This window comes from Centroberyx gerrardi, chromosome 17 (assembly GCF_048128805.1).
Source record: "Centroberyx gerrardi isolate f3 chromosome 17, fCenGer3.hap1.cur.20231027, whole genome shotgun sequence".
NCBI lineage: Eukaryota > Metazoa > Chordata > Actinopteri > Beryciformes > Berycidae > Centroberyx > Centroberyx gerrardi.
The window spans coordinates 5210589-5223694 of NC_136013.1; the positions used below are offsets into that span (position 1 = coordinate 5210589).

General features: G+C 43.3%; 1 protein-coding gene across 1 annotated transcript in view; it reads left to right on the forward strand.

The window, feature by feature from the left end:
- galnt16 (UDP-N-acetyl-alpha-D-galactosamine:polypeptide N-acetylgalactosaminyltransferase 16) overlaps positions 1 to 13106 on the forward strand; it is a 35592-nt gene that overhangs the window by 9211 nt on the left and 13275 nt on the right. The window contains exons 4-6 of the mRNA XM_071909543.2: positions 110 to 177; positions 3703 to 3768; positions 6983 to 7104. Coding sequence (XP_071765644.2) covers positions 110 to 177; positions 3703 to 3768; positions 6983 to 7104 — 256 coding nt within the window. The remainder of the gene's footprint in view (positions 1 to 109; positions 178 to 3702; positions 3769 to 6982; positions 7105 to 13106) is intronic.

Here is a 13106-nt window from a genome sequence, read left to right on the forward strand (position 1 = left end):
CGGCGGCCCGACGAGCCGAGCACTATGACGCGGACTGTCTTTCTCTGTGATCTCTCCTCTCATCTCTCTCCTCTGTCTCCCTCCCTCCCTCCTCCCCTCCCTCGCTCAGCGTCCTGATGCGGAGCCCCCCGCCTCTGATTCAGGAAATAATCCTGATAGACGACTTCAGCTCCGACCGTGAGTTTTCTGCCCTTTTCTATTGCTGCAAGATGTTCAGCTCTTTTCACGCTGGCACCCGCTCTGAATTTGGCGGACGCTAATGTCAGAGGAATATTCCGGCAGATGAGAAGGCCAAATAATAGGAAAATGTAGGGGGGGAGAGGGGGGGGACGATAATGTCAAGAGACAGGAGGGGCTTTGAAGACGCTGAAGGTCGAAACTTGACATTAGAGAAAATCAGAAATTGAATCGGAGGTGGTAGCATCCTGAGGAATGGCTTACTTTTTTCTGTAGCTGATCAGTGAGGCTGCTGGGGGATGAAACTGCCTTGACGACGCAGAAAAGGAGTTTAGCGGCGTATGAAATCGCTTACTTTTTATGCAACTGATCACTGAGGGCATCGGAGGTCTAGATTACCTCAGCACTACAGAAAATGAGGAGTTGAGTCAAAGTTGATAGCGTCATGAGGAACAGGCTATTTTGGAAGTAACTGATGAGGGGGGACTGTATGAATGGAGAACCGCATTACAGTAATTATTCCCCTTTGTCAGCATTAGGCAGAAGAAATACATGAGCTCATGCTTTACACTATCCACAACACTTTCTCTAATAACCACCACATGCATCTGGTCTCTCTGGGAACAGCACAATGGCCTACATTCACTGTGTATGTAGGCACTAACACACACACACACACACAGAGAGAGAGAGGTGTCAGTGCTGGCGAGACATCTAAACAGCAGAGTCTCTGCGGCGGCAGCAGCAGGAGCTCTATTAGGTTACTAATGCTTCGTTTATTCCCCTCTGCGTCTGCCAGTCTACCTGCACCCACACTGAGCCGAGCCGCAAGTTAGCAGGAACGGTTAGAGAAACCGTCCCGTAAGCGGAAAATCACAAATTTGATTCCTGCCAATGTGTCTTTTCCTGTCAAAATGTGCTGGAGCGAGATACTGAGCCACCCATCTGGTGCAATGTGTATAATTGTCAATCCGAAATCTGTTTTTGTACATAAGTTTCTCCCACTCTCTGCTAACAAACATGGAAGGGACTCCAGTATTCAATATTGATTTAACTCTAAATTGTTTCAAACACACTTTGGTTACAGTATGTGTCTTCAAGTTTTGACTGAATTGAGGCGTCTCCCCAAATAGCAATTTTTGTCTTTCTTTCCATTGTTGCGTCTCGTTGTCCTCCCTGCCAACGCTGGCTCAGCCAAGCTGCTGTGGAGCCAAAATTATGACAGTTGTCTCAGGTGAATGACATGACATATATTTATTGTCATGGCAACGCTGACAAATTCCAATTTGAGCGTTTAAATACAAGTCACATGTAGTCAGAATTAAAAAAATGCAACTCCATGCAGATTTTTGCTGTTCACACTGATTGGAAAGCATCAGATTTGGGTCACATGTGAGGGAAAAAAAATCTGAATTGGGACACTTTCAGCTGCAGTGTGAACGTGGTCTAATATGGTGATTTAAGTGCTTTAATATTCCTAGAAAAAAAAGATGGTAAAGAGCTTACACCCAGTATGTCAGGGTGTAACCGGGTCCTTAAAAAGTCTGGCAAAGTCTGTAAATAAATGATCTAAATGTAAGGACCTGAAAAGTATTAAATGTCTTAAATCCAGTTATTGGGTGTCTTATTTCTTTCACCATGTAATGACAGGCTTCTTTGCGCTGCGTGTCCACACAGGGTTAGTGTTGCAATATGCAAGACATGTTCCTTTTCTGCTTCACCAAACACAATAGGGCTTCAAACGAACCGTCTTCTTATACGTCTCATTTATAGTTTCATAAATAGACTGGTTTTGGTTTTTTGGTTTTTAGATTGGTCTTAAATTCATTTCCAGGTCATACTATGGTAACGTGCAGCTGAGGTTCAGACAGCCAGTCACGTGAGGCAGTGAGAGTGTCAGCTCCGACACAAGCAGACAGAGACAGGCTGAGACGTGACCTGGCCGGCCGGCAGACGGGTGTGTGTGTGTGTGTGTGTGTGTGTGTGTGTGTGGGGGGGGGGGTCAGTAGCAGAGGGCGGGATTGTCCTGCCTCTCCATAATCCTGTTAAGTCTCTCGCCTTAATCGTAAGAGCACCGTCCCTAATCAAGGACAGTGATCTTTGCTGCGAGTCCAAGTGACAGCATGTGACTCCAATAGTGTCTGGACACACACATGGACTCACTTCACACACACACACACACACACACATATACCAAAGCCTCTGAACCAGCATTAGACCATCATGTAACACTAAAACTCTCCATTGAAACCCATACTAGCGAAATTCATTTAGATGGGTTAGCAGCTCCATAAGTCAGGGTGACCGTCCCTCTGATACACACACACACACACACACACGCAATCTGTCTAAAAGTATACAACATCTGCTCAGTGGGTGTGATCCATGATTTCTGCTGTCCGTCCCTGAGTGGTTTGCCATTGAAACCCTCCCACCCCCTCTCGATACACACACACGCACACACACCCACACACACACACCCCTCTCTCACACACACCAGCTGTCCCGCTGCTAATGCACTAATACACTCCTGCTCTCATGCACAGGTCCCCCGACACACGGCGCACATCAGCTTACACGCACAGTAAACACAAACAAACAGGTTTGTACACACAGCAAATTTCATCAGGCGGGATTAGAACTTGTCATGCTTGTTTTTTCTCTGCTGGAGTCCGGTAAGACTGTGCAGGGATCTGCCTGATCTAACCAGAAAGCCTCGGGAGGACCGCGCTCTAATCCTCTCAAGGGTGTGTGTGTGTGTGTGTGTGTGTGTGTGAGAGAGAGTACCTGTGTTTGTGTGTTGCTTATAATGATGTCTGTCCTTACAAATCAACAAAAGGTCCATCCACGCCAGATATTGCTCATGTTCTGTAACAGAGAGATGAGACGATGGGAATGAGGCCGCTCTGTGTGATTTGTTTATGGAACAAGGATTTTGAATTTGATTATCTGGTGAAATGCAGCCTTTTGTTTGAGAGTTCAGCGGATGAAAATTGTGCATTTTTTTTGGTGTGTTTATGTGTTTCTAATTATGTGCAGAGCTGCGATGGAGCAGCGATAGATGTTTTATTCAAATGTGATAAGTGTACTTTAGCAGTATATGGCACTGAGTGTATGCATGCATGTGTGTGTCTGTGTGTGTATCTGTGCATATGTGCGTGTGTGACTGTGTTTGTGAGCTTCTGTGCATGTAAGTGTGAGCGTACATATCTGTGTATGTGTGAAATTGTGTGTGTCTGCTTGTGAGTGTGTGTGTGCATGTGTGTGTGTGTGTAACCATGCCTGTGTTTGACTTTGTTACTGTGTGTGTACATGCGTCAGTGTAACTATGTCCGTGTGTTTATACGGCTGCATAAATCCATGTATGTGTGACAGTGGGTGACTGTGCGGTATGACTGCACTTGTATCCGTGCTTGTGTGTGTGTGTGTGTGTGAGTGGGAGACGGAGAATGAGAAGGCATATTTTTCTCGCTGTGTGTTCCGTTTCCACCATAACATCCCATCTCCTCTGCTCTCCTCCTCCAGCTGAGGACTGCCAGCTGCTCTCCCAGATCCCCAAAGTGCACTGCCTGCGGAACGGCAGGAGAGAGGGTGAGTGTGGAGGGCCGGGGGGGAAACTGACACAGGCTTAATGGAAAAGAGGACGCCGGATTTAAAGGTTGCTACGTTTAGCATTTTTTAAACATCGATATGTGTTGGTGCAATCGCTGTAAACAAATGAGATGATTGGAAGCCTCTATCTCAGTGTGTGGAGTGTTTCTCAAAAATTAAAGCTGCACTGGGCGACTTCACATGTTGGAGGCTCCAAATGGCAGCGAGAGGTAACTGTTTGAAAAATGTGAACTTCAATACCCAGAAATCCTACAAGGTGAGGTCAGTAAACGTCACACAGCTCGCTCATGTTTACCAGCCGGCCGGTCTGTGATGATTTATACCAAAAGGAAACCAAAGAGACGAGAGGAGGAAAAGATCTAGTGAGTCCAGCTTCCTCTGCTGCTGCTGAGGAGACAGTTTGGATTTCACTCTGAAGTTTCGATTCGTCACTTCTTGTGGGTGGAGAAGTGACCAAACCCGACACCAGAATTTCATTTGGGCAAACGGGGCGAATCTACAGAGTCTCAATTAGTGGGGATGGGGCCGATCTTCTCTATTGCCGCCCCACTTTGTGATTTCAGCTAATAAAAAAAGGATAGAAGGATAAAAGACTTTTCACTCCTTACACCATCTGCATCGCGAAAAAGTCTGAAAGCTTTAGCTCCGTTTGCACTGGAAAAACAGCGCCCTCTTCCTGTTTGGTGCTGTAAAGCCATGCAGCAGATTCCCTGTGAAATGCGGTGTAGAGGCTGGTAGAGGCTGCCAATCATCTCTGTGGTAGTCTTTTTTGTTTTACAGTAATTATACTAATGCCTCAAAATGAATGCGGTAATGATTTATCGATGTTAAAATGATAAACGTTGCACCTTTAACAGGAAAATAAAAACATGAAAATAAATAACCTGAAGCTTTCGTGGTTAGTTGGAGGTGGAGGATTATGCATTTAATTATGGATAATTACAGCCTTTACTGTTCTTACATGGGTATGGTGAAGTGGCACTAATCATACCTTAGCCTGAGTGACTTGCTGTTTTTATCATTAAAATGGAGAAGAAAGATAAAGAATAAAGACTAAAGATCTAGCAAAAATTACCAGAATTGTATTTGCAAGCCATATCTTAAAAAATTCATATCAGCGTAGCATTCAGGACTAATTTTCCCTCTAAGCTGATAGTTTGTTGACCTTCGTCTAACGGTTTATCACACTAAGCAATTAATAATAACATCTAGTCAGAAATTCAGCGTACGTAAGCGAGTCTGGAAGTTTTGTCGGCAAACGATATTCGATGCAGGAACTTAGGGTTAGTGAAGTGACGCCGCTGTGTTCCTAGGAGACGTTCCATTATTAATCCTGGTTGTGATTACATTTTCATTGCTTGCTCATCTCTTCTGTATTAATATGAACTGAATTATTAACCGTTCAAGTGAATTATTCAAACATTTTTTAATTAAACTTCAGACGTACGCAACAGGAAAGAGCAGCCAACCTGAAAAGGCAGAGCCAAAACAACCAAACCCGCTGATTTGTTTATTCGTCTGCTGATACTCCCTGTGACTCAGGCTGCTGTCTATGTGCTGCCGCTCTCCCTTGTAGCCTGAAGACATTGTTTTGGCTGACAAAACTCAAACGGCTGACGAAACATACAGTAAGCAGGTTAGAACCGGGCCGGCCGTTGTCGTCATGCTACACGGGTGTGTTGAGGGCGTGGAGTGAGCTCAGGCGTGACTTAAAGACTGTGTAAAGAAAATCCATGAAAAAAGTGAAAAAAATCATTAACTTAATCCATTTAATCTGAATGATTTTATTCACTCGGTACAGCAAATGACAGAGATTCACATTACATGCTGAACAAAAGGTGACGGGACAGTGCATGACTGACTTTGCATTGTTTTGTTTGCCTACTTTTTATGATCAAACTAGATTGAAAACTAGGTTTTATGTGACTTTTCCACTAGGTTAGTGTGCGTTGTTCCATACTGTGAATAATTTGTCCTGCCTTCTAGTTTTTCTGTTTAAAAAATGTGTTGCTGTATACCAAAATGGGTTGAGCAACACTGAACGGAGTTATCTCTCACCGACTCGAGTTAAATCCTGTTTACTCCGTGCTGCAGTCTGTGCGATATTAGAGAGCGTCTGCCTTGTTAAAACCAATTACAAAATGCATCTCCTCGACAAACTGAGGAATTTAGGCACAAAAGCTTAAGAGAAAAAGCACTGCCTCCCCCGCCGCTCGTCTTCCTCGTTATAAACAAATGTTATTTTTCCGCTCTGCTCATTCTGTGAGCTGAGGAAGAGAAAACTCCCTAATTAACCAGAGAGTTTAGGTGAAAAACTACCCAGGAAACAACGCAGCCTCCCAACTTCTTGTTCAATAGACAAATTTAATTGCTGCTCAATTCTAAAATATCCACTTGGGTAAAAATCAGTACCTGCAGTTTATTCAGTATCACCAGAATATAGAGGATTCAGAGGACAATGCTTTTTAAAAAGCCTTAATTTTATGCTGTCAACCATTTTGTCCTACATAATTTTGTTCACCACTGATTGCGTTTAGTTAGATCTAGCTTGACACATTCTCTGTAAAGTCCTCTGAGACATGCTTGTGATAAAGGGCTATATAAATAAACTTGACTTGACTTGACTTTTGCAAGAGTTCGTGTCACTTTCTGTAATGGTGGGTGTCTGATTTTGGAACAAAACTCTTCAAAAGATTAAATGCATCTCGCTAATTAACTGCAGAGCTTAGATAAAACTGAAATGTGTTACACAGACTAATCTAATTCTGGAGAGACCTTTCATGAGGGCAGCTCTGCCAAAACCTGTAGGGTTGCCACAGCAATAAAGGCTCTTAAACTTTGTTTCCTTTAAAATAGACTCTACCCTTGACTCCAAATTAGCAACTTTACAAGCAATTTTAAAGTAATTCCTGGAGCAAAAAGCAAGGAGGCACTCCGGTGTCAACTTTAGACTAATCCTATTAAACGGTTTCATTCCGAAATGCTATGAAACCATTCTGTAGGAACTTTGCTTGCTGAAATTCATCCGTAAATATTTGAGAAAAACGATGTAAGAATATCTGTGGTGGATTTTTCCTTTAATAGTGACGCATAATGTGCTTTATTTTCATGCCAGCAACCCCTCTGTAACATTAGGTGTCAAGAGTGAATATAAATTGTGATCAGATGGCTTGTATCTGCCTGTTTCCCGCAGGTCTGATCCGCTCTCGGGTGCGAGGAGCGAACACCGCCTCGGCCTCCATCCTGACCTTCTTAGACAGCCACTGTGAGGTCAACACCGACTGGCTGCAGCCCATGATCCAGAGAGTCAAGGAGGTACAGGCCGCCGCATCATTCACACTCTCCAATTAGACACTTAATATGTGCAGCTCTCATAAGCAAGCACACACACACACACACACACACATTGAAGCTTGAACTTGGCTCACACCGGGGCAAGAAATTAAACTTTCCAGAGGGCATTTTTCCCCCGCCTTCATCTAATATTTAGGGGCATTTAAGGACTTTTAGGGGGCAATTTTATAATAAATAATAGAAATAATGCATTTGTGTAGCGCACTGGCAAATAAACATTCAATTTGTACCACTAAGATTTGCTTTATTTTAAATCATTATCTACCACACATCACACATTTCTTCCCCACTGCTGGAAACCGGCCTTACAGAAGAGGATGGAGCCATTTTCCCCACCCAGTCCATCTTCCACCGCTCCACTGTTGAGTTTTTTTTTATGATATTGGTTGTTTTATTTTCTGTTGATGCAGTGGTTTGTGTGTGGTCGGCATTTTTCCTCTACTGCCGGCTGTGTCGCACCAACAGTTTCTGCCGCTTCGTTTGTTTTCTGATCAAAAAACATTTTTCTCACCCGGAGAATCCCCCCCGGTCATAAAGACTCGCATGAATCATCTACGGTGGCCCGCGGGGGTCAGCGTTCGCGTTCACGCTTGAATATGTCACAAACGGTCACAACTGAACAAAAACAATGTGAACAGGGTGAAATGTAAAAAAAAAAAAATGGTGCTCTTAATTATGCAGGGTGTTTTTTTTTGCCAACTCTTTTTTAATTTCACATGATCTTTCAAGGACGTTTTTTGCACCGAGCTCGCATTCATTTCTCACCCTGGCTCACATTCTCACAGATTGTTTTTCTGTATCAGTTTCACACTGTCATGCAAGCGAGCACAGCATGCAGAGCAGGACTGAAAGATACTGACAAAAAAATATAATTGCGATAATTTGACAGAAAACTAGGATTCATATCATCAAAAGTTTTTCTTGTCATAACTTTAGAAAGATCACCTGCAGCTCTAAAATACCTTGTTTAGAAATCCATTTTGGACACAACTCTCTCTTAAGAAAGTAATTGCAGCCTCTGCGATTTGGAAATTGCAGTTCATATTGCAATTTCGATTTTTTTGCGATTAAGGCCACATCCACACTAATACGTTCTCGTTTTAAAATGGCGTTTTAAAACGAAAATGATCTCTGTCCACATGAGCGTTTCAGAAATAACCTCCGTCCATACTAACACGCCTGAAAACACATATCACATGACCATTCACGTACACTGGGCACGCGCGTGCCGGTGTAAACAGGAAGCAGGTTGTCTACTCTGCGGTTGGTTGCTTAGTTGCAGAAAATACTACGGAGGAAGAACAGCAACGGCGAAAAGTACGACCGGAGATTTCTTTGCTTGGACCGACGACGAGGTGAAACTGTTACTGACAGTAACACGCGAGTATAAGGCGGTCGAGGCGGACGTCGTGACTGATAAGACTAGGGCTGAACAATTAATCGAAATTTTATCGAAATCGCAATATGGCCTACTGCAATTTTCATATCGCAGGAGGCGCAATATTTGTTAAAGGCGAAATGTGTGTCAAAATACCATTTTAAATTAAATATTGTCGTGCTGCAGAGATGTCCTGGCCTACACATCATATTCTACAGACTTAAGAAAACATCTTTGTTTGGTACAGATCCCCGCAAAAATCACAGCATAATCATTTTAATACGTTTTTCAATGGAAATGAGAATAATGATGTAAAAATTATCATTCCCTCTAATATCGTAAATCATATCGCAATTGCAACATCAGTCAAAATAATCGCAATTAGATATTTTTTCATAATCGTTCAGCCCTAGATAAGACCCAATCAGGAAGCGAACGAGGGCGTCATCGTTTTCAAAAGTCTCCGTTTCCGCCCGTCCAGACTAAAGGCTCAATTATGCTCAACGTTAAATACGTACACGGATACGGACGGAGCGTTCTGTCCGTACTCTGTGTTCATTTCGTCCGTATTTGTGCACGTTTTCTGAAAGCTTACGGATACGGACGGAGCAGTACCACACACACACACACACACACACACACACACTTTTGACTCTCTACTGCCCTCTAGTGGATGTATTGCTTAGCATGATGCCAACGTAAAGGACGCATGGAAGTATGTGGGCAGTGACGGTTACATCGTTCGAAATAGACGTATTTATTTTCGTACTTAAAGGGAGCATAAATGAGCCTTAAAACGCAATCCCGGAGTTTTCGAACTAAAACGGGGTCAGCAGCGTTTTCGAAAGTCTCCGTTTTAGGGGTCCGAAAACGCCGGAGTAGTGTGGACGCTAGGCGTGAACGTAGCAAAAGTTATGCGTTTTAAAACGAAAATGTATTCGTGTGGATGTGGCCTAACTGTTCATCTCTAATACAGAGACACGTAAGTATTCGCAGGCATGAACGTGCACACTCACACACACACACACACACACAGAGACTTGAGTGCCTGGTGTTTTGATAAAATGAGATCTTGTTGTGGAAAGAGACCCTCATCACTCACTAATGACTAATAGTCTGTGCGCTGGCTGTCTCCCATGAGAATGCTACGCTGCAACTGGGCCACAACCAACACAGCTGCTCCCCAAATCCCCCGCCATCCCCCATCACAGGAAAACACTCCCACCGACTCTGCAGCGTGAGCCGATTCCACGAAAGGGTTTTTATCCTCTTCTCATATAAACACTCAGTTGTGCTTCCAATGTGCTCTACTTCTTCATCCACACCCTTTTCTCTCTCTTTTTTTAAAGAAGCTTTACATCCGCCTCTGCCGTCCCATCGTCTCACAAAACTGTTTCTTCGCAAGTCTCTACTACAAAGAAACAGTTTATTCACAATAAAAGAGCTTTCTCCTCTTCTTCCTCCTCCTTTTTTGGTTGCTGTAACCGCTTCTTTCGACCCACGGACTTACAAAAACTACTGTACACACACAGCACCATTTACAGCCATTTAATTGAAAGACTTAATAGAACCCAAAATCGTTCATTTAAGCATAAAAAAGCCAGACAATTACTTACGACAGACTTCGACTGTTTATTCACGAGGCTCTACACTGCACAACAACCTCAGCTATATATTCACAAGACACATATTCAAAAAAACTCAGCACACGCATCCTTGGCTCTGGGCAGCTGTGACTCATCCAGCTTGCATTACAATCTTTTAGTCTGGCATTCATGAGAGCGCCGGGCTCAGTGATAATTCACCAGCTCCACCGTCAGGCCGCTGCCGGGCCTGTATTCATTAATCTGTCTAAGACCACAGGCCCCGTGTTCATCCGGCCTCTGAGAGCAGGAATACTGATGTAGAACCGCTGTCCAGTGTGTTCTTTAATGCAACACAATAAGGCAAAACGATCTCAGATTTCAGAGACACTTTATTCATGCAGGTCTGGGCTGATATCGCCGAGATATCGCCTCAGAGCAGGAATATACTGTAGGAATTAATTTGATATGATTAGTAATTTAAAAACTATATACGCCATAATGAGCTCTCCACTGTTCACTTGATGACTTTGGTGCTACATTTTTCAGACCTCCCTGCCGACTTTATTAGCTTTTTTCAAACCATGGAGAACAATGTTAATGTGTTATGTGTTGACTCCCAAAGCATTTAGCTGATGGCAATTTGCGCTACTTGCTTATCTAATCCAAAGTGGTCTGATGATCACAGCGCTTCCCATACGGACTGTAGCCCCTCCCTCTACTGAGATGAGGCGGTAGCAAACATATTGTTATGCAAATTAGTGTATGACATCATCTGCCGACATCTAGCAACTGTATCGTATCGTCGTATGTTGCCCCCACCCCGTCTCTCTCCACTGTGCACTGTCTAATAAAGCAGAAACGCCTTAACCAAATGGGAGTTTTAGTTATACAAACATTCTTCGGAGGCAGAACTTCTCTGGAGGCAGAAGGAATCTGATTGGCTGAGTTAAACATCAGTGGGCGGAGCCAAAGAACCACCGTTTTCTTGCTAAGTGCCATTAGACTGATACGGAGCCCGGGAGTGGCCATTGGGAGAGAAAAAAAGTTATATCGAGTCCACGATTTACTGTAACGTGCGCACGTTTTAGTCCATTCGTGCGCACGAGATACAATTTGTTCCCTCGATTTTGTTAAACTGTGCAGTTTAGGAAAAAATGCAACTTAAAAGGTACCTTTTAGGTATTGCAGATATGCCTAGTAAGGATTTGGTATGTTAATATCCATTGTCTGTTTACACTGAATAGGCATATCCCCCAAATATTGCAACATATTTAGCCACTTAACCTTCAGGCCATGTAAACACAATCAGGTGCTGCAACACACCCAGGACAGCGTCACATTTAAACATAATCACCAATATGTGCACTGACTATAAGCTTGTGAAGAGCGCATGTATTATATATCGAGAGCACGATATCACTATTTTGAAGCCACGTTTTGGCAATTTGTGGGCACGTAAAGAGGAAATCGAGGAAACGAATTGTATCTCGTGCACATGAATAAACCAAAACGAGGGCTCATTTTAACCAGATTGAGGGAACGAATTGTATCACGCTACAGTAAATCGTGGCCACGACATAAATTATTTTTCTCCCAATGGCCACTCCCGGGCTCCGTAGACTGAAGCCCAGTGAAAGAGATAAGAAACTAGCCATACTAGCCTATAGCTCTCTAGGTAAGCTAGTTAGCTAGCTGCTGACCTTCCAACATCATGAATAGCATGGTCATGAATGAATGAAAAAACAAGTAATTGCCATTTCTCCTTTTTAGTTCCTTTTTGTCATTCAAGCTAAATTGCGCTTTAAGGTTTAACTCAACCAATGAGATCATTTCTGCCTCCAGAGCAGCTCTGCCTCTGAGAAATGTTTGTAGAACTAAAAGTCCAACCTGTATACCGCAAACAACAAAACATGTCCACACAGTGTGAGCAGTAAGCGTGTGAGTAGCGTGTGCATGATTCTGGACAGCAAACAGAGACGGCTCCTGACCTTTAGCCCCAGTCAGACACTGTGTCCTCTGTTGCCTCTTACTCAGAGACCAAAGTGACATTACTGGGCGACGCAACGCTCCACACACCAAGTGGCATTTGGAAACTGTGAGATTAAGATTACATAAATCACATTTCCAACTGTGGGGTGCACAGCTTTCTATTCTATTCAGTTTTCACGTTTTACTTTTCATGTTAGGCATTTTGCTGATGCTCTTATCCAAAGCAACTTACAAATAGTGCAGCAGAAGAATGAGCTTAAATTCCTTTATCAGCAACATTAAAAGCAGTCATATGTAAGGAATTCAATGGACAAAACCGCAGCGATAATATGTGTAATAAATATATTCAGAGACAGAAAGAAAGAACAAAAAAGATTAAGGGGGGAGGGAGATGGAGAGATCATTGACATCCATTTTGGAAGTGCAGCCTCTTCATGCATTAACAAATGACAGTGGCTCATTAAAAGCCCAATAAAACGACTATTGCTTAAAGCTGTAGAGAGCATCACTTTCCAAATTGCTCTCTGGCAGAGTGGCATTCACACTCCCTCTCCCCCCGCACTCTTTGGTGCAATGAGCACAAAGTTCACCATGGGTTCAGACTCTGAGCAAAGAGAGGGACGGCTCTAATTGGAAACAGTCATTTGGATTGTCCCAGTGTTAAGCTGTTCGACTACACAAGTGCGCGTACATGCACAAGCAGGCAAACGCACACACACACACACACACACATGCCCTTTGAGCAAACAACAGTGTTGGCGCACACTCACACACAAACACACACCATCAACTATCAACAGTTCTCTCTTACATCATGTTTACTTTTAGGTTCATGTTACTTTGTAGCAGGAGGCAGTTTAACGGTTCAAAGACATTTCTCCTGATTTTCTCCAGATCTTCTTCTTCTGCACCAGAAATAATGTCCACTCTGATTTCTATGGGAAAAGAGGGGGTTTTGGCACACTGAGCCGCAGTTATGTCCTGCACGATATGAGCAGCAAGCAGTTTTT